Genomic DNA, 21,356 nt, shown 5'->3' with positions numbered 1-21,356 from the left:
CAAGCACAAAAAATAAAAGCAGAAGAAACAAATAAATCAGAACTAGAGGAGGGTTCAAGTGGTAGAGTGACAGCTGTGAGAGAAAAAGCCAACCAAGCGAGTAAAGGTATTAGTTCAAGCCTTTATATCTATATTTGCACGTGTGTACATACACACAAAAACATAATCTAAAGCAAAAAGAACTGCAGTGGCAAAGAAAAAAGATGTGAGTTCAAACACCAGTACCATGCCCTTGCCAGGCACATTTGTAATCCAAGTTACTCAGGAGGCTAAGATCTGAGGATCACAGTTGAAAGCCAGCCCAGGAAAAATATCTGTGACTCTCTTATCTCCAAGAAACTATCAAAAAAGCAAGAAGTGGAGCTGTGGTTCAAGTGATACAGACAGAGCCTTTGCCAAAAAAAACTCAGGGATAGCACTGAGGCTCTCACTAAAACCCAGGACTGGCACACGTGCATATGTACACACACGCATGTACATACATACAAACACAAGACTAGCTTTCCCTCCTAAAATTACTTTCCACTCTGCAATCACAATTACTGTATTGTGAGTTTAATTATACTAAAGTTTAATATTTTTATATGAAGGTGGTAATCTCCTCCAAGCTGATTGAGAGAAACTTATTTTTGTAAATTAGCTTTTATTGGAACACCTTAACAATTTACTATCAGGTCATTTACAGATAGACTTGCTCTAGTATGCATGGGTCATGAGATCTATATAACGTTTGTTGGTTAATAGCTCCTATCTTAGCAAGTTAACTCAAAAGGTGGCTGGGTGGTGGTGACTCATTCCTATAAGCAAGAGGCGAAGATCTTAAGAAGGTAGCTTAGGCAAGAAAGACAGCAACCAAATTTTACAAACCACTTCTTTGTCCATTCCAGAAAATAAGAATTTATTCTATTGACCTAAAATGACAATTTAACCTGGGCAACTATAGAAATTATGTTTAACTAACATTTGGACAACAGAACATTCAAGATACTTTTTTCTTGCTTCATTATATAGTACTATTAAAAAAAAAAAGGTGAACACCAAAAATAATTGATGACTTTAAACAAACCATGAACCTACGGTAGGCTGCTTGTGTAAATCCAATAATTCGCGTACGTGACTCCGAAGCATGTTCTGACACTTCCACATTTCATTGAGAGCTCTGTAAACACATAAAAATACATTATTTGACATAACTTTCCTTACTGTCTGATATGTATACATTATTTTTGTACATCTACATAAAATTTTTAATAAGTAACTTCAGAGGATTTAAGACAGTACAAATGGTAAATGTAAGGATTTTCATAAAAGGAATTTCTTAGTTTTCAGTAAGTACTATGCTGAGAATCAAATCCAAAGCCTCATGAATGCTAGGAAAGGCCTCTACCAATGAGAGTTCACAAGGGTCAGTTAACAATTACGCTTTTGAAAGCTCTAGACCAGGAAAGATAAAATGTCTGAAAGCGTGGCATTCTCAAGTACAGAGTGGGAGTAGGGAACATACAGAACCTGTAATGTATTACAGACAAGAAGCAGAACAAAAAGACAGACTTAGGGATAATCCCATATCAAGGGTTTGAAGCACAAAAAATAAAACTATTTTACAAGTGAGTCATGCAGATTGGGCTGGGAATATGGCCTAGTGGTAAAGTGCTCGCCTCGTATACATGAAGCCTTGGGTTCGATTCCTCAGCACCACATATATAGAAAAAAGCCAGAAGAGACACTGTGGCTCAAGTGATAGAGCGCTAGCCTTGAGCAAAAAGTAAGCTAGGGACAGTGCTCAGGCCCTGAGTCCATGCCCCAGGACTGGCAACAAAAACAAAACAAACAAGTGATGCAGATTCTAAAAAAAAAAACAAAAAACTTATTTTTTAAAATTGTTATTATTAAGGTAATGTATAGAGGAATTATCATTTCTATACATCAGGTAAGGAATACATTTCAAAAAAAACACCTTAGATGGATTTATTCTCTTTTTCTATAAATATAAACTTTCTTTTCTCACAGATACTCACTAGAAAGTTACTGTATCTGACTATTTGGGATTGATATGTACAGTGACTGATAAAAACAGTAGACCAGCATTGTTTTTTCCACCAGGAGTCAGCACTGTTACTCATTTGTAAAGCTTTAAAAGAATGATGGTTAACATCTGCTGATGTGGTACATCAGGGATATAAGATTACTCGCACAGAATTTCTGCTGAAAAGACATGATCTTAGTCTAAGACAGGGATGAGAAAAATCCAGTCCACAGGCTGTGTAAAGCCCTCAAAATTATTTGGTACATAATGGAAAAGACAAATATGCTTGTCAGCTGATTGAGACCATTAGACTGTGCTGATAATTTTATACTGCCCTCTTCAACTGTCACAAATGGCCCATGGTTTTTTGTTTGTTTAAAGTTCCCAACCTCTGGTTTAAGAATAAGGAAATAATGGAAGAATCTGAATTGAGACCATATAACATAAAACACGTGACTTGTTTGCAAACTCTTCCACAACACATAAAAACTAAGAAAAAATTAAACATGGCTCCAGATCAAGAGACTAGAGACATAATAACTAAACATGTACCTAGAGGAAGGGAAACCATCAAGAACATTATATTTATAATTGCAGTAATGTTAATTTCTTTTTCTTTCTCTTTTTTGAGAGGGGGCCCAGACGTGGTGTCAGAGTACGTGGCTAGAATTTCAGTGTTTGGCAGACTGTCATACCAATATCACCAACCCTATGGCAGCCTGAGCTATCTAGAGTTTAAGGTTAGCCAGGGCCATATAGCAAGACACTGTGTCGACATATATAAGTAAGAAAGCAAGTAAGGAATAATAATTTTTAATATAAAAAAATAAACACCACTTAAGAAAATAAGTCAGCCATTTGAAAAGTAACTTACTTTACAGCATTTGGATCCAAACTAGCATATAAATAATATAAGCATTTCATTCTTTCTTCTGTTTCCAGGTTGTGGGGAACAAGATACTGAGCAAAAATTTTCTCTACTAACAGTCTACAAAACAACAACAAAATCCCCCCCCAAATATAATTATTAAGAGGCAACAGTCATTTAAACCATTTTAAAGTACACCAGTAGTGGTAGTTATAAGCACATATACAATGATCAGTTCCTTTAACTGGAAGGTTTTCAGTAGTTATTTCCAAATTAACACAGTTTGTACTGTGGCTTTACTTATATACACTGTAATCTATCATTATGAAACATTTGTTCTAGAATGCTTAAGTATTGTATATATATTGTATGTGTGCATGCACGCGTGCACACGTACACATATACTGGTCCTGGTTAAAGTCAGGATTTAGGCAATGTCCCCTTGAGCTTTATGCTCAAGGCTAGTGCTCTAAACCTTTGGGCAACAGTTCCATTTCAGGCTTTTTTGGAGATAAGTCTCACAGTCTTTCCTCAGATCTCAACCTCCTGAGTTGCTAAGGTTACAGGCACAATCCACCAGTGCCCAGCTTTAGTTAAAAATTATTCTTAAACACAGAATGTTAGGCTGTCACCTCTTTCAGAAGCCCCCAACTCCAGTAAATTAGGTCAAGACTATGATAAAGATATGACTCCAGGTAAAAGTAATTCTCAAGAAACACATCAACTTCCTCCAACTATAATTTGCTTCTTTCCTACACTGTCATGTAGTAAAAATAGGAGGATCTATCTTCTTACTTGCTGAAAAAAGTGCACATTTGGTTTTTCTTCTCTTTAAATTTCTTATGAACAGTAGAATATTCTTCCTGCTGCTTTAAACCTTCTACTCACTATCAATGAAATAAGAAAACAAGAGCTTTTCATTTTACCAATGGAATACATGCCCAGTGATTACTAAGTAGTCTCAATTCAATGAAACATTGCAAAGTATTTTATAACAACCAAAGGTTATAATACAAAATAGATTCATAGAATGAACACAAATCAGCATTTCCTTGATTGGTAGAGATTGCACTGCAAACAGGACAACTTGTAGTAAATGATCAGTGCTTATTATTATGGACACTGCACCCATGATGCTTTATATTTATTTAATCCACATGAAAATCCAGGAGGGAAGACATGACTCTCATTTTTATATAAAACTGACATAGGAATTATAAATTATAAGGGGCAGAGTAAAATTTTTATCTCCAATATGCCCCCCAAAGTCTATGTTTATTTCACTATTAGGTTACCATACAATCATGGATAGTCTTATTTAAATATAGAATATATAAATATGCAGAAATAACTTCTAAACTTAGACACATATTATTTAAAAATGAAATAGACATATTTAAGTGAAAAGATGATTACATTCAGGCTTTAACTAATGTATTAGACTCACTTGTCATCAATGCTGTTCTGATAATAAATATGTAAAAGTTTGTCCTTTATCCAGCTGACTTTCTCTGCAGCTTCCTTTCCTGCTTCACCATGAAGACAGTATTTTTTATAAAGTTGAGCCAAACCCATCATAGCTTCTTTTCTTACTCGCCACTAGAAAATATAACATTTATTAGATGATACTAAATCGTTATGCTAATCTGCAAACACTGCTAAGGTTTCACCAGTTGATTACAATTTTATGTACAAATGTATCTGCAACAGGGGCTGGGAATGTGGCTTGCCTAGCATGCACAAAGCTCGGGTTTGATTCCTTAGTACCACGTAAACAGAGAAAGCTTTAAGTGGCGCTGTGGCTCAAGACACCAAGGATAGTTGGTAAAAGACACTAGGATTCCAAGTTTTAAGTATCACGATGAAGTCCCTTTATACAATTACAATTTATTTAAAAAGACAAGAATTTAAACAAGAATTATTAACAGATACAAGTGGCAATACACTACCATGAGCAAGGGTACAAAGTTCTGTGTTCAAGCCATAGTTAAAAAAAAGAACATAAGGGGCTGGGAATATGGCCTAGTGGCAAGAGTGCTTGCCTCCTACACATGGATCTCTCAGTTTGATTCCCCAGCACCACATATATGGAAAACGGCCAGAGAGGGCGCTGTGGCTCAGATGGCAGAGTGCTAGCCTTGAGCGGGAAGAAGCCAGGGACAGTGCTCAGGCCCTGAGTCCAAGGCCCAGGACTGGCCAAAAAAAAGAACATAAGCTAAGCTAACAATTCCACAGTTATTAGATTTTTTCAAAGTATTTAAGTAAGGTTCATTTCATTTTTCTCAAGCACAGATTGGATTGTGATGATTTAGTTTATTTAGTGTACACAATGCATATATTCCATTCATTTTTGTAAATACACATAAAGATGCAATATGCAGACAAAAAGAATGCTATATTATATGATTTTGTGTGGAGAATTCTATTTTGGAAAAAGAATGAAAATAATTTACTCATGACACAAATTGAGTTGTTAGCAAATTCAAAATAGAAGGTCTTTTTGGCTTAATTACCATATATGACAAATACAGAAAGAAGTTCAAGAGTCAAACAAGTCCTACTTGAAAACTCTAAAGTAATTCTGAGAGGTAAAACAATCTTAGAAAGGTGAAATGTAAAGGCTACAAAAATTCAGAGGGTTGTGGGATGGAAGGTGGGAGAAAATTAGGGAGGGGGGGTAACAAGTACGACAAGAAATGTACTCATGGGCTGGGAATATGGCCTAGTGGCAAGAGCACTTGCCTCATATACATGAAGCCCTGGGTTCAATTCCCCAGCACCACATATATAGAAAATGGCCAGAAGTGGCGCTGTGGCTCAAGTGGCAGAGTGCTAGCCTTGAGCAAAAGGAAGCCAGGGACAGTACTGTGCTCAGGCCTAAGTCCAAGCCCCAGGAAAGGCCAAAAAAAAGAAATGTACTCACTACCTTACATATGGAATTAACCCCTCTGTACATCACCTTGACAATAAAAATTTAAAAAAAAAAGAGAGAGAGATGGGCTAGGAATGTGGCTTAGTGGTAGAGTGCTTGCCTAACATGCATGAAGCTCTGGTTCCATTCCTCAGCACCACATAAACATAAGTCAGAAGTGGCACTGTGGCTCACGTGGTAGGGTGCTAACCTAGAGCAAAAATGGAGAGCCAGGGACAGTGCTCAGGCCTTGAGTCCAAGCACCAGGACTGGGGCGGAAAAAAAAATAAAAAATAAAAAATAAAAAAAGACACTAGGATTTCTAGAAGATAGCTAAGAAACTCTGTTGTTTTTGTTTGTTTGTTGCCAGTCCTGGGCCTTGAACTCAGGGCCTGAGCACTGTCCCCGGCTTCTTAGCACTTTACCACTTGAGCCTCAGCGCCACTTCTGGCTTTTTCTATATATGTGGTGCTAAGGAATTAAACCCAGGGCTTCATGTGTAAGAGGCAAGTACTCTTGCCACTAAGCCATATTCCCAGCCGTAGCTAGGAAATTTTATTAGAGAAGAAAGGTGATGGGAGCAGGATGCTCAGTGGGGAAAAAATACCATAAAAACGTAGAGTGAATGGTGAGAGTGTGACCATAAGATGTAAAAATAGTAATTAAAATGATAATGGCAAAAGTAGCTCCAGTGGCATATGGTTCAAGGTGGTGTTCTATAAAATTTCTGCCATTTTGTTTTCAGCTTATTGAAAAACTGGAATAAAACTCTGTTGCTATATGTGAGATGTCTTTTGACATTACAAGAAACAAAAAACTATGAGCAATAAAATATAACAGTAATTCCTCTATTTACATTGAGAGAAAACAAATGTCAAAATTATTAGACCAAAATCCAGACATGAAAATGTTTTAGTGGGTGGTGGTCTTATGACCAAACCATGAAATTTCAGTGCAGATGTCATTTACTCACTTTTATAAAGTTAATGGCAGTAGCATTTTTCTAGAAGACAGAAATTATGTATGCAATTAAATAATGGGAGGAAGCTGGCAATTCATTTCATTTAAAGCAAAAAAAAAAAAATCCCTCAAAGTTGAGCAAGTTAGTGTGAATCTTTTTCAACATGTCACTTTAGAATTTATATAAAAACAAAAATATAGAATCTCTTGCTACATTTAAACCCAACTGCTCTTCTATCCTGAAAATACACCTAAACTACACAATTATAGAGGACAGCTAGTTTTCGACAATGTCAAATAAAACAGCACACAATAAGGCAATTGTTATTACAGATGCTGGTACATGGAAATGCCTAAATCAACCAGCCTTGCCTATCTGTCTTTTGGCTTATGGCAGACATTATGCTTTAGCAAATTTGACTGTGGGGGTTGTCTGTCATGGGGCTGGAACTTGGGGCCGGGATGGGTGCTGTCCTAGAGCTCTTTTGCTCAAGGTGAGTGCACTACCCTTTCAGCAACAGCACTACTTCCAGTTTTCTGCAGTTAATTGGAGATAAAAAAAATCTCATGGAATTTTCTTGCCCTGGCTGGCTTTGAATTAATTCTCAGAACTCAGCCTCCCAAGTAGTTTAGAATTCCAGGTGTGAGCCATCAATATCTATATTTCTAACTCCACCAAATGATGGAAATAGCACATGGCTTTTGCTGACCTTAGGGAAGGCATGATGGAAACATAACTTTCTAAGGCATCGCGATATTCTTTTAGTTACAGAAATGACATACTCAGCTAATAAGGCATCAATTAGAAATAAATATAGGTGATCAATTGCTATCTGCTCCAGAATCTTAAGAATTCATTCCTAGTAACTACAAGATATACAGTATGTCACTAATCTCAACACCATAGCATCTGAGCAAGAAGGATCACAAGTTTGAGATCAGCTTTGCTTACATAGTTCAAAAATCTGAACAATGTAGCAGTACCTTGCTGCAAAAAAAAAAAAATACCCAAACAAAAAATCAGAATTTAGTACTGTTAGTCATCTCATTTTCACACAGAAAAACGGTTACAGAATAATGCACCTGTATGTATGTGTAAGTACACTGGTACTAGGGCTTATACTCAGGATCTCACCTATCTGCATTTTGCTCATGGCTGGTACTCTATCACTTCAAGCAACTCCACGTCTAGCTTTCTGCTGAGTAATTGGAAATAAGATTTTCTTTTCTTTTTTTTTTTTTTTAATTTTCAAGTGTGTATTAACTGGGGTATAGTGGCTTATACTTGTTATTCCAGCTGCTTGAGGAAGTGGACCCCACCTCAGTCAGCAAGCAGGCAAGATTGTTCATGTTTTTAATCCCAGTTATGTGGGAGGTATAGGAAAGGGGAAAAGGGTCCAAACCTCTTGCCTTACACAAGTACCGGAGGCTATCTGCCGCATAATTTTATTTATTTTCATTTTTTTTTCAAATTTTTATTATCAAACTGAAGTACAGAGAGGTTACAGTTTCATACGTTAGGCATTGGATACTGCCGCATAATTTTAAAAGGCAGAAAGTGTGGCTCACATGGTAGAGCACTTGCCTAGCAAGTGGAAGGGGTGAGTTCAAACTCTAGAATCTATCTCAGAAAAACATATATAGCAAATCGATTTTCATTTATTTATTTATTTATTTATTTATTTATTTATTTTTTGCCAGTCCTGGGGCTTGGACTCAGGGCCTGAGCACTGTCCCTGGCTTCTTTTTGCTCAAGGCTAGCACTCTGCCACTTGAGCCACAGCGCCACTTCTGGCCGTTTTCTGTATATGTGGTGCTGGGGAATTGAACCCAGGGCCTCATGTATACGAGGCAAGCACTCTTGCCACTAGGCCATATCCCCAGCCCCGGAAATAAGAGTTTCTTATCTACCTGAGCTGGATTCAAATTATGATGCTCTCAGATCTCAGCCACCTGAGAATTATAAGCATGAGCCACCACACTCACAAGAATAATGATTTTTATTTCAGAAAATAATGAATTCATTTAGCAAACACTTTAAACACAGTAAATTAGAAATGAATAAAGTTCCTAAGACTTTACCCGTTTATCCAGTGTCCTTTCCCTTACGAAGCCAAGTAGCTGGTCATTTACTAAGGCAAGATCTCTTTTGGCAGCTGTTATTATAGTAACAATGACATCGTGGCGAATAGCTTCTTCTGGGTCATGTGATCTAACCTTCAAATATTCTGTAAGAAGGAAAAATAAACTTAGTAAATGTCACATAATTGTCATGATTCAGAATGATAAAAAGTAATGTTTTAAGCTTTTGTCCAAATTAAAACAGTGTAAAATGTTGCACAAATGAAAATCATTTTAACGCAATAGTAAGTACTCTGTGATAGTCATAAAACTCCTTATTTCTGCATAGTACAGTTTTTTTTTTTTGCTGTTGTTTGGCTTTTTTTTTTTTTTTTGGCCAGTCCTGGGTCTTGGACTCAGGGCCTGAGCACTGTCCCTGGCTCTTTGCTCAAGGTTAGCACTCTGCCACTTGAGCCATAATGCCACTTCTGGCTGTTTTCTGTATATGTGGTGCTGGGGAATTGAACCCAGGGCTTCATGTACACGAGGCAAGCACTTTTGCCACTAGGCCATATTCCCAGCCCTTGTTTGGCTTGTTTGTTTTCTTATGGTGCTGGTCTTGGGGCTTGAACTCAGAGCCTGGGTGCTGTCCTGGAGCTATTTTAGTGCTCTAACAACTGAGCCACAGCATCACTTATGGCTTTTTTGGTAAATAACTGAAATCTCACAGACTTTCCTACCCAGGTTGGCTCTGAAACATGATCCTCAGATCCAAAATGGTGCTGTAGCTCAAGTGGTAGAGTGCTAGCTTTGAACAACAACAAAAAAACCCAGGGACAGTGCCCTGGCCCTGAGTTCAAGCTCCAGGACGAGTGACGAGAGACAAGGGGGGGAGAGGGAGACTAAAAAAGAAAACATAGAAAAAAGAAGTTAGGGGCTGGGAATATGGACCAGTGGCAAGAGTGCTTGCCTCATACACATGAAGCCCTGGGTTCACTTCTCCAGCACCACATATACAGATAACGGCCAGAAGTGGCACTGTGGCTCAAATGGCATAGTGCTAGCCTTGAGCAAAAAGAAGCCAGGGACAGTGCTCAGGCCCTGAGTCCAAGGCCCAGGACTGGCAAAAAAAAAAACAAAAAAGAAAAGAAAAAAGAAGTTAGGTGATAAGTGATTGATATAAAATTGAGTATAATACAACTGTTAACACATTCTTCAGCAATTTATCACACAAAGTAAAAACAAAAGGAAACTTATTTGGTACTATCTAATAGGTCTAGGTTTAAAGAATAAATAATTTTAGTCTAATCAAAATGTAATCACTTTTCCAGAAGACAAAAGTGTGTGTGTGTGGTGGTAGGGGGGTTAAGTCCTGGGGCTTTAACTCAGGGCCTGGGTAGTAGCCTCTTTGTACTCAAGTCTAGTGTTCTACTTTTAAGCAATACCACTACTGCTGGACTTTTCTGAGTAGTTTATTGAAGATGAAAGTTTCACAGACTTTCCTGCCCCAGCTGGTTTGAACCACTATCCCCAGATCTCAGCCCTCCTGAGTATCTTAGGATTATAGGCATGAGCACCAGCACCACGCTGACAACTACTTTCTCTGCTAATTGAAAGATATAACTTGTGAATAAATTCAATGCCAAAAGGCATACTCTAGTACCTTCTCAAACTATGGTTTCCAAAATATTTCAAGTGGCCAAAATATGAAGATTTCAGGTGTAATTTTACTTTATAAACATGTATAATTTCCTATTCCATAAAAAATAATGACTTGAAAACCATGCAGGACAGAAGCCGTAGCTCACAACCATAATTCTAACTACTTGGGAGGCTAAGATCTGATGATCACAGTTCAAAGCCAGCCTATGCAAACCTTTGAAACTGTTATTTCCAAATAACCAGCCAAAAGTTGAAAGTTGAATGTGATTCAAATGTTGAGTGAGTGCCAGCCTCTAGTGAAAAAGCTAAGCAAGAACATAGTGTCCTGAGTTCAAGCTTCAGTACCAGCACCAACAGAAAGGAAGGGAAGGAGAGGAGGGAGGAAGAGAGGAAGGGAGAGAGGGAGGAAAGAAGGAAGGATGGATGGATGGATGGATGAAGTCCTGTTTAGAAACTAAAGTTAAGTCACAGGAAACATTTAAAATTTGTTTTAGCTGGAGAGAACAAGGAAAGGAATGACACTGTTCAAAACGAAATGTACTCATTACCTGACTTACATAACTATAACCTTTCTGTACATCACCTTCATAACAATAAAAAAATAAAAACAAAAAATTTATTTTGAGGTCGTTGTTATAGCTCAGTGATAGCTCGACTGGCATGTACAAGTCCATTGGTTATTTTTGTGATTACTCTAGGAGGTAGCTTACCTGTAAGGTCCTTTGCTAAATCTGGATGATTCATTAAACAGTGACTGGCAAATTTTACACTTTCTAATCTCACAGGAACATGAATGTCGTTAAATCTACATAGAGAAATATAGGTAGTAATTATTTTCAAGTAAAATAGTCTGACATATAAGTATAAAATGTGTTGATTATAATAACAGCTAAATATGCACTCCTGGGAGAATATAAAGTATAGAAATAAAAATATTCATAATTTAAAAATTATTTCACAAAACTAAATTTGTTTACCAAGCTAAAACAAGTAAAACTCATAATAGATATATCCAACAACAAATTACTAATTTTGTACACCTAAAAACCTGAGACCTTTTAATTATGCTACAGAAAGAGAAAAATTCAGAACACAAAAATCAGACTGAAAAATATTTATGAGAAAATAATTAGACCATTTGAGAAAAAGCAAACCTTAGCCTGGCACTGATGGCTCATGGCTATATCCTAGCTACTACTCAGGAGGCTGAGATCTGAGGAGCATAGTTTGAAACCAACATGAAAGTCCATGAGACTCTTATTTCCAATAAACTACTTAAAAAAAAAAAAAAAAGCTAAAAGTGGCACTGTAGCTCAAGTAATAGAGGGCTAGCTTTGAGCCAGAGAAGCTCAGGGTCAGAGCCCAGTCTCTGAGTTCAAGCACCAAGACCAGTACATTTAAAAAAAAAAAAGCAGTCTTATATAAAAGGGAGATTCAAAAGTTCAAAAGGGACTGTATAAATTGGGTGGGCCATACTTGCCTTTACCACAAAAATTTAATATGGACAAGACCAACTTATAGAAAAATGTTCTTTTAAATATCTTGTTTAAGAATCCAATTAACAGGAAACACAATGTGCCATTACCTAATAATGTTAAGTCTATCAATTCAAATTTGAAATAGACTGTATAACTTTTCAATGTATTTACTCATGATAAATAATGTGTTTTTGGCTAGTGTAGCTCAGTGGTGGACCATATTCTCAAAAATGCACAAAGTTCTGAGTTGATTCCAGCAGTAGTAGCAGAATAATAATTTGATTCTAAATCAAAGGGACCACTTTTGGTTTTGAAATGATCTCATGAAATAACCAAATAGCCAGGTGAAGAGGTTCAAGCCTATAATTTTATTTGGAAGGCAGAGATCAGACAGGGCATAAAGTTCACAAGACTCTCAGTGAATAGCTGAGTGCAGTGACAAATGCCTCTAATTCCAAGGTAGGGAGAAGCACAACAGCTAGTTATAAGTGGCACACACCTGTCAACCCAGCATCAGAAGGAAGCACAAAGAATAGTCTGTACTTCAGGTCTGCAGGGCCATAAAGTGAGGCCCTATATAAAAATCTGTAGCAGAGTGGCCCCAAAATATAGAAATCTGACTTTCATGTTTTCTTACCGTCCAAGAAAACACTGCCAAAGAGGGCGATTTTGTGTTGCCAAATCAGAATCTTTAGAGCCAAACAATTTTGCTAAAAGCCGAACAACAGCTAATCTTTCTTCTCCATCATTGCTCTACAAAGTAAAAAGAAAATAAATGAGGCCAAAGTAGATACAACCTTGCAATTCTGGTTATAATGTTGACAAACTTAATAGTATGTTTTTATTTACTATGCAGAAATTTGTTTCAGTGTTAGATCATCTGGTTCTTTGATTTTATCTCACAACTTCTCAAATGCTTTTACTTTGTACAAATATTAAGACATTTCACTCAATTCTAACATTGTGTAAAGCTTTAGAACAAAAATTTTGCCAAGAACAAAGCTGCAAATAATTCTCATTCCCAAAACGCTTTCTTTCCCCCAGCCCTGGGCCTTGAACTCAGAGCCTGAGAGCTGTCCCCCAGCTTTTGTGCTCGAGACTAGTGCTATACTACTTGTATCACATATCTACATCTGTGTGTGTGTTTGTGTGTATGTGTGTGTGTTTTACTGTAGAAAGGAGTTTCGTGGACTTCCTTGCCCTAGCTGGCTTTGAACCACAACCCTCAGATCTCACCTTCCTGAGTAGCAAGGAGTATAGGGATGAGCCACCAGTGCCTGGCCCTAAAAAGCATTCTTCATTATATATATGAATAAAATCTGCCCTGAAATTTAAGCTTCAACATCTTAAAGACTGCTAAGTAACTACAATTACAGGTATGAGCCACTGGTGACTAGTTTCTATACAACCTTTTGTGTTCCAGTCCTAGAGCTTGATCTCAGAGTGTGAGCTCTATCCCTAACTTTCTTTTTGATCCAGGTTAGTGCTCTGTCACTTGAACCACAGCTCCACTTTCAGCTTTCTTTTCTTTTTATGTATTTTTAAAAAATTGTTATCATAAAGGTGATGTATAGAAGGATTTTGGTTAGGTAAGTCAGGTAATGAGTGTATTTCTTTTTAGACAATGTCACTCTCCATCCCTTCCTCCATCTGTCTACTTCTGGCTTTTGGGGGGTAGATTAGTGGAGATGAGTCTCACAGACTTTCCTGCTCAGGCTGGCTTCAAGCCATCATCCTCAGATCTCAGCCTCTTAAGTAGTTGAGGCCCAGCACCAGTTTATGTACAACCTTTGTAAGTTGAGATAAACCTATTTTTCATTTAAGTTTTAAAATTTGGAACATGCAAGTGTGGAGCCCTGAGTTCAATCCCCAGGTCTGCCAAAAACAGAACAACTTGAAAATATACATGTAAATTTCCTCTCAACTGCCTCACCATAGAAATAATCCTTAAGGGCTGGGGAGATATCCTAGTGGCAAGAGTGCCTGCCTCGGATACACGAGGCCCTAGGTTCGATTCCCCAGCACCACATATACAGAAAAACGGCCAGAAGCGGCGCTGTGGCTCAAGTGGCGGAGTGCTAGCCTTGAGTGGGAAGAAGCCAGGGACAGTGCTCAGGCCCTGAGTCCAAGGCCCAGGACTGGCCAAAAAAAAAAATAATAATAATAATAAATAAATAAATAAAATATGCTGTAAGATTTGTTTAAAAAAAAAAAAAAGAAATAATCCTTAAATGTAAAATGTTATTTACAGATATTAGCCAAAACTCCAAGGAGGTGATGGGAATATGGCTTAGCAGTAGAGTGCTTGCCTAGCATGCATGAAGCCATGGGTTTGACTCCTCAGCACTACATAAACAGAAAAAAGACGGAAGTGGTGCTGTGGCTCAAGTGGTAGGGTGCTAACCTAGAGCAAAAAGGATGCCAGGAACAGTGCTCAGGCCCTGAGTCCAAGCCCCAGGTCTGGCAAATAATAAAAAACAAACCTCCAAGGAATTTAACTCTCTGGACCTATGAAGTAGATTATTTATACACCTGTGTTCAGCAGCTATACATAAAAGCAAAATCAATGAAAGTTTTATTTGAAGCTGTTTCTAAACATTTTTAATGTTCCCAAAGCTACAATCAAGGATTCTGAATTATAACAGGTAAAAACTATAGGATTTGGAAATAAAACTGAAGAAACCAGTCATAAATTTTTCCTAGGTTATTTGTTTAGACTTCAAAAGGGGTACCTAATTGCTTCTAATACCAAAACTAATCAAAACCTGTTTTTCCACTTGAAATGCATATGCATACCAGTACAAGCCAAAATTTCAGTAAGGAACAAAACACAGGTGATGGTACATGTTTATTACTGTTCTAAGACAATGAAAATATTTTACTGTTACTAACATTCTCACACAGTATTGGTACAGTATAAAGCTTTATTAAAAAAAAAGCTTTAATGAATCATTGAGACCATGATTTAAAAAAAAAAAAAAAAACCTCATAAGCTGTTTAAGAAAATTTACTACTCATTCTATCCATTTTGTCATCATATAAAAATTATGGGCCCAGTCAGGTACCAGTAGTTCAGCTACTTGGGAGGGTGAGAATGGAAAAGCAGGATTTGAAGTCAGTCTGTGTAGAAAAGTTTATGAGACACTTCTTATCAAATAGCTTGTCATCCTAAGCTATGGGGGGAGCTGACACCAGAAGACTGTGGTTCCAGTCAGACCCTATCTGGAAAAAAAAAAAATATGAAATAAAAACAGGGCTAGAGGTTGTCCCTTCCCTCCCCCCGACACCCAGAGTTCAAAACCACATAGTTATAAAAATATTTCCTTAAAAACTTTTCATCTGGACATTAAACAAAATCTTAGATTTGTAACTTTAAATTTTTAAATTCATCTTAATACTTGTTAAAAACGAAAACAGTAGCTCTCCTGTAATTCTAGTTCCACAAGAGCCTGAGATCTGAAGATTGGGGGTTCAGAGCCAGCCTGGGCACAAAAGTTCCCGGGAGTCTTATCTTCCATTAACCAGTAAGTAAGCTGGAAATGAAGCAGTGGAGAGTGCCCTGGTTTGAGTTCAAGCCCAGTACCAACACACAAAAAAGCTGTTGGTCTATAGTATTAAAGTGTCATACAGTTGTTAAGATGTGCTTTGAGCCAGGCACTGGTGGCACATATCTATAATCCTAGCTACTCAGGAGGCTGAGAAATGAGGATCACAATTGAAAGCTAGCCCAGGAAGAAAAGTTTGTGAGATTCTTATTTTCAATTAGCCAGCAAAAAAAAAAAAAAAAAAAGTGGAACTGTGGCTCAAGTGATAAGAGAACCTTGAGCCTAGGACTGTACCCAGGACCTGCACCCCAAAAAAAAAAGGAAAGAAAGTACATTTTGAGCACTTGTTTTAAATCATCTTTTTGCTTAATTGTTTGGTGTCAGTACTGTTAACTTGTAATCCTGTTCAACTATTTTTGGTCAAAGCTGGTGTTGAGGCACACCTCCATTCCTCCTTTCTGCCAGTTAATTGTAGATAAGAGTACCATGGACTTGTCTATCTGGGCTGGCTTCCAACTGCAATGAGCCACAGGAACCTTGCTAAATTTAATCTTGTTATGTTTAAAAACACACCAAATAGATTAATACCATTCAATACTAACATACTGAATATTATAAATTTCAAGGATAATACTATTTTCTTACCTATTACTGTGTCAGTATACTTAATTGGCTATGTTATAAATATGCACTGCAAATTCTGCTCTCACCTATAACAAGATACGCTGTTTTATTCAAATGATTAAGAAATCTTTGAATTAAATGTAGAGATAAACTAAATCCAATTTTTATTAGTCTTCTATAAAGTATCTAAAATACATTTTTTTCTTTAAAGCTTAAAAAGCTCTGAAAATTGGTCAATCCTACCTTCAATTTGAATTCAAGCTGCGGCATGACAGATAATAATAAATGAGGATCTATAGCAAAAAGTTCCTGAATCAGATCAAAAACATGTTCTGACAAATCACTCACTGATGATCTTCCCAGCACCAGGACTTGATTGAAAAACTACAGGAAACAGTAAAAACAAAATATGTGTCTAATTTATAACCTGACTTGTTTTCTATAAACATGCATTTAAATTATATAACCAGGCATTATTTATACAGCTGAAGGAAATGATACATAACAGGCATTTGGATCTGAAAAGTAAACTTTCAAATAATACCAAATCATGACTATAACAGGGAAGATAATTTTTTTTTTTTTTTTTTAGGGAAGATAATTTTTTTTTTAAATTGGATTGTGGCTGACAAAGGCACGTGGTCTCCTTGATATATGACTGTTTGGGGGGTGGGGGTGGGGGAGAACAGGACAGGACAGGACAGGACAGGACAGGACAGGACAGGACAGGACAGGACAGTAGAGACCAGGTCTGCAAAATAACGAACTTCTTTTCAAATGGTATTTCCGTTTGGGTTAGCAACTTTACATTATGTATCTAAAACCAAACAACTACTAAAAAAACATAAAAAGGTCTAGGATAGACCTATCAGAGGATCATAATAGCTCAACAGCTATGTACACATACACATAATTATAGAGCTCCAAGAAGGACACAGGAGGATTCTATTGTTGTCATTACGTTTAATGTTCTAGGTCAATTTCCTTTGGTGTGCCCCATGTGGTTACTGTATATGATTTTGGTACACTGGATATTGTATATATGCTTACCTGAACTAGGGAAAGAAAAATGAGGGAGGGTGTAACAAATATGACAAGAAGTGTACTCACTACCTTATTATATAACTGTACCCCCATTGCACATCACCTTCTCAGTAAAACTTAATAAAATAAATAAATAAATTGGATTGTGGCTGGATTTCAAATAAGCACAAAAATTTTTAGGTCAATTTTCATTCAAATAAAACCATTTAGATGGCTTCTCTAGTTCATAACAGATAATTCCATAGAAATTACTTCCTTATAGCAGTGAAAAAATTAAGTTCAATCTCTCAATTCCTACCTTGTTATATAAAAATTATTCTTGTATCGTAGATTTAGTAATGAAGATGGAGTAAAATTTTGGTCTGTTATTTCTGTGAGCACAAAGAAAAAATGAACATTTTTATCTACAGGACAAAAATAAAGATTTCATAAAAAAGCTAGCTGAGGGCTAGTGGTCTGCAAGTGGTTCAGTGCCTGCCCTGCACGCACTAAGCTCCAAGTTTAATCCCCAGGACCACTATGTTAATTAATTTATTTATTAAAAAAAAATAAAAACCACTCGGGGGCTGGGAATATGGCCTAGTGGTAAAGTGCTCGCCTCGTATACATGAAGCCCAGGGTTCACTTCCTCAGCACCACATATATAGAAAAGGCTGTGGCGCTGTGGCTCAAGTGGTAGAGTGCTAGCCTTGAGCAAAAAGAAGCCAGGGACAGTGATCAGGCCCTGAGTTCAAGCCCCAGGACTGGAAAAACAAAACAAAAGCCAGTTGGTAATTTTAAAATATTAGAGAGACACAGGAGTACAGCTTAAGAGCTATTTACACTTAGTAGTTAAGTATTAAAACTTTCTAAAATGCCAAGGAAGTTGTGTGCGAAAAAGTATGTATTTCCAGTATCCTAAAACATTTCATTTGAAAAGCAATATAAATTAAAAGAAGACAGCCAGATGCCAGTGGCGCACAATCATCTCCCTAGCTACTGAGGAGGCTGAGATCTGAGGGTCTGTAGTTAAAAGCCAGCCTGGGCAGATAAATTCAAAAGACTTATCTTCAAGTAACCAGCAAAAAGTCAGAAATGGAGGTGAAACCAAGTGAGAACACAAGGCCCTAAATTCAAGCCCCAGTATGGTACAAAAGAAAAGATTTATATTTACTACTGGGCTCCGGAAAAGAATAAAAACGACTGTGTGTATGTATGTATGTATGTATACACACATGCAGAATGCTACTTTCAAAGGTGTATATGAAAAACTATTGATAATTATTTCTAAAAATTAAAATATATATTCAAGGTTGAAAGATACTTTTCAATGCATAATTCTGTTACTATTTTACTTTTTTTTACATATTTAAGTAATAGTTTAGTAAGAAAATATCAATACTATGTCATTTAAATTAATAATTATGAGGTAATAATACACGTTTTACACTGACAAAGATGATTTGTGGTTCAGGAGTTTCGCCTAGTGGTAGAGTGCTTGCCTAGCATGCATGAAGCCCTGGATTCCTCAGCACCACATAAACAGAAAAGGCTCAAAGTGGCACTGTGGCTCAAGTGGTAGAGTGCTAGCCTTGAACAGAAAGAGCACAAGGACAGTGTCCAGGTTCTGAGTTCAAGCTCCAGGACTAGCAAAAAAAAAAAAGATGATTTCTAAAGGAAAACATTTTTTTTAAAAACCTTAACACGTGGCAATAAGGAAAAGGATTTTTATGAATTTTAAAAAGCAGCCATAGCCATTCATATTATAAAATTAAAATGTGGAAATATATATGAATGACAATGTAAAATATTATATAAAGTTTATGAAACGTATGAATATGAGCAGTAAGTCTCCATTAACATAGTGGAACTATGGAGAGTTTTACTTCTTTCCTCACAAACTATTTTCTATTAAACTTAAAAAAAAAACAAATTTGCATTCAATTAAGTTTTTGTTCTCAGTTTTCTATCAGGAAAGGTCACACTGTGTAGCCTGTGTAGCCAGAGTAGCCTGGAACTTGCTATGTAGTCCAGAAAGGCTTCTCAAACTCACAGTACTTCTGCCTCAATCTCCCAAGTGCTGGGATTACAAGTGTATGCCACCATGGTTGGCTCAATGACATTTTAAGTATTTTTATACAACCTATTCAAGAAGAAATAGAAGCGTTTCAGAAAAATGATCTAGAAGACAGAGTAAATTGTGTATAGATACAGAGATTCAAAGGTAAAGACATAGGAAAGATTGAAAGAGATTAGCATATTCGGGGTATTGAGTACAAACACAAAAGCCAAAGACGGAGTTGAAGACAGTTTTAAAAATATTATCTACCATTTTAAAGCATCTCCAATAAAGCTTATTAAGGTGTGCTGTCTTTTTAAAATTTGTAATCACATTCAAACATAAAAGCTCTTTTTCATATGCTGTAAATATGGTTTAGACAATAAATCTGAATGTGAATAGTTCTAATAAACAGACATTTGATTAAGAATTACATAATTATAAAGTAAATATAGGCAGAAATACATACATTAGCAATGCATGCCTCAATAGTCTGGACTGTCCTTTTCAACAAGACTTTTGCAAGGTCAAAGGATTGCTTATTTAAATTCTGAAAAATAACCAAAAAAAAAAAGAATTGAACTTATGAAACATCATCAGAACACTACAATGTCAAACCTATTAAAATATAAAAGTTAAAATAAATACAAGTGAATTCCATTTAAGGTTTAACCATCTACTCTAATCAGAGAGTCATAAATACACAGTGAAATAAAAGCCACTTATAAGTGGAATCCTCTATTAAATTTTGCTATACTTAAAACAGACATAGACTTTGTGGCTTTGTTTATATGATGAACAATATGAACTGGTAACTAAACCCATATATCCTAAGTCCCCCCTTATAACCCACCATGTTAAGTACCTTATTGCCTAATCAATTTCTTTTAGAAGAATAGGACTAGAAAGTGTTCTAAAAAAGGTTCTTGGTCATTTATTATCTGAAAATGGTGACTACTTAAATCACAATATTCAATAACCAATTAAAGGGTCTAAGACCATAGCAATGAAGCATGTACTCATGAAGTGACTTACAGAATTAACCTGTTTGTACAACTATAATAATTTTAAATGAGTATTCTGTACACACAAAAAGAAAAAATATCTTATTTTGAAAAACACCTAGTTATGTCTCTATACTATAAAGTTTTGCACTGAACTGAAATTCATTCATTATAGTTTTGTACTTCTCTCAAAAAGTGGATATGAAACCATACACTATAGATCGGTTATCATCAAACTGTTTATGTAAAAGGCAATACATTAACAATTTCAGGTTTTGTGGGTTGTGTGGGCACACAATTCTGCTGCTATAGTATGAAATCAGTCATAAAATAAAAACAAATACTCATGGCTATGTTCTAGTAGGACACCCTCCCACCTTACTTTTGGAAAAAATATTAAGATCTCCAGATTGGGTTGGGGAAAATCAAAGGAGAAAAATGATAGGAAAGCAAGAAAACAAAACAAACGAACCAAGACCCCTGTAAATGCCTAAAACCAGAGACCCCTACACAGATTAAGATGTGCATATTGAATCAGAAGTGCTTCTAATTTCACTTGTATTATTACAACAACTTATCATGAGGTTAAGTGGAAGAATTTTTCACTTGCGTCATATTGCTTTTTAAAGGGTTTAGGGTTTCATAGCATTCTAATTTTGGATTTTCAGAATGTTCAATCTATATTTCTTCCTACTCATTTCAATACATCTTAACTTTAGCATAGAATTTTTCTCTCCTTATCTTAGTAGATCAAGATTTTAAAGGAAATACTTTATGGTTTTTCATTCATAACTGAATTGCTGACATTACTACCCAGCTTTAAGAGCAAGAGTAAGTGAACAAAGGGTTACTTAACACATAACAACTATGAGAACAATCCTTCTGGTAATTGTTAGGTCCTCTCCCTGAGTGCTACATACCGATGCCCCCACCTCATTAAGTCTCCACCCAGTAACCTGGGTAACCTGCAGACCTGGAGGCAGTTACCCCCCCCCCCTTTCCGAGGTCACCTCCTAATCCACCTGGCCACACCCCTTGCCCCTGTCCTAAATAAAGCAGGGCTGGGTGGGGGTCTCTCTCTCTCTCCTCTCTCTCTCTCCCCCTCTCCCCCTCTCTCTGGTCATGGATCATCTTG

At 36.6% G+C, this 21,356-nt stretch overlaps 1 protein-coding gene across 4 annotated transcripts in view; it reads right to left on the bottom strand.

Moving 5' to 3' along the window:
* The window catches only part of Pds5a (PDS5 cohesin associated factor A), a 102,524-nt gene that overhangs the window by 46,851 nt on the left and 34,317 nt on the right, over positions 1-21,356 (bottom strand). For all 4 annotated transcript variants that reach the window (XM_048364886.1, XM_048364888.1, XM_048364887.1 and 1 more), the window contains exons 7-14: positions 19,687-19,767; positions 16,379-16,519; positions 12,604-12,719; positions 11,199-11,293; positions 8,848-8,993; positions 4,342-4,493; positions 2,901-3,014; positions 1,078-1,159 (exon numbers count right to left, since the gene is read on the bottom strand). In XM_048364886.1, the coding sequence (XP_048220843.1) occupies positions 1,078-1,159; positions 2,901-3,014; positions 4,342-4,493; positions 8,848-8,993; positions 11,199-11,293; positions 12,604-12,719; positions 16,379-16,519; positions 19,687-19,767 (927 nt within the window). The remainder of the gene's footprint in view (positions 1-1,077; positions 1,160-2,900; positions 3,015-4,341; positions 4,494-8,847; positions 8,994-11,198; positions 11,294-12,603; positions 12,720-16,378; positions 16,520-19,686; positions 19,768-21,356) is intronic.

This window comes from Perognathus longimembris, chromosome 16, assembly GCF_023159225.1.
Source record: "Perognathus longimembris pacificus isolate PPM17 chromosome 16, ASM2315922v1, whole genome shotgun sequence".
In the NCBI taxonomy this organism is placed as follows: Eukaryota; Metazoa; Chordata; class Mammalia; order Rodentia; family Heteromyidae; genus Perognathus; species Perognathus longimembris.
The sequence above is the reverse complement of the archived record's forward strand: the minus strand, read 5'-3'. Positions and strand labels throughout refer to the sequence as shown.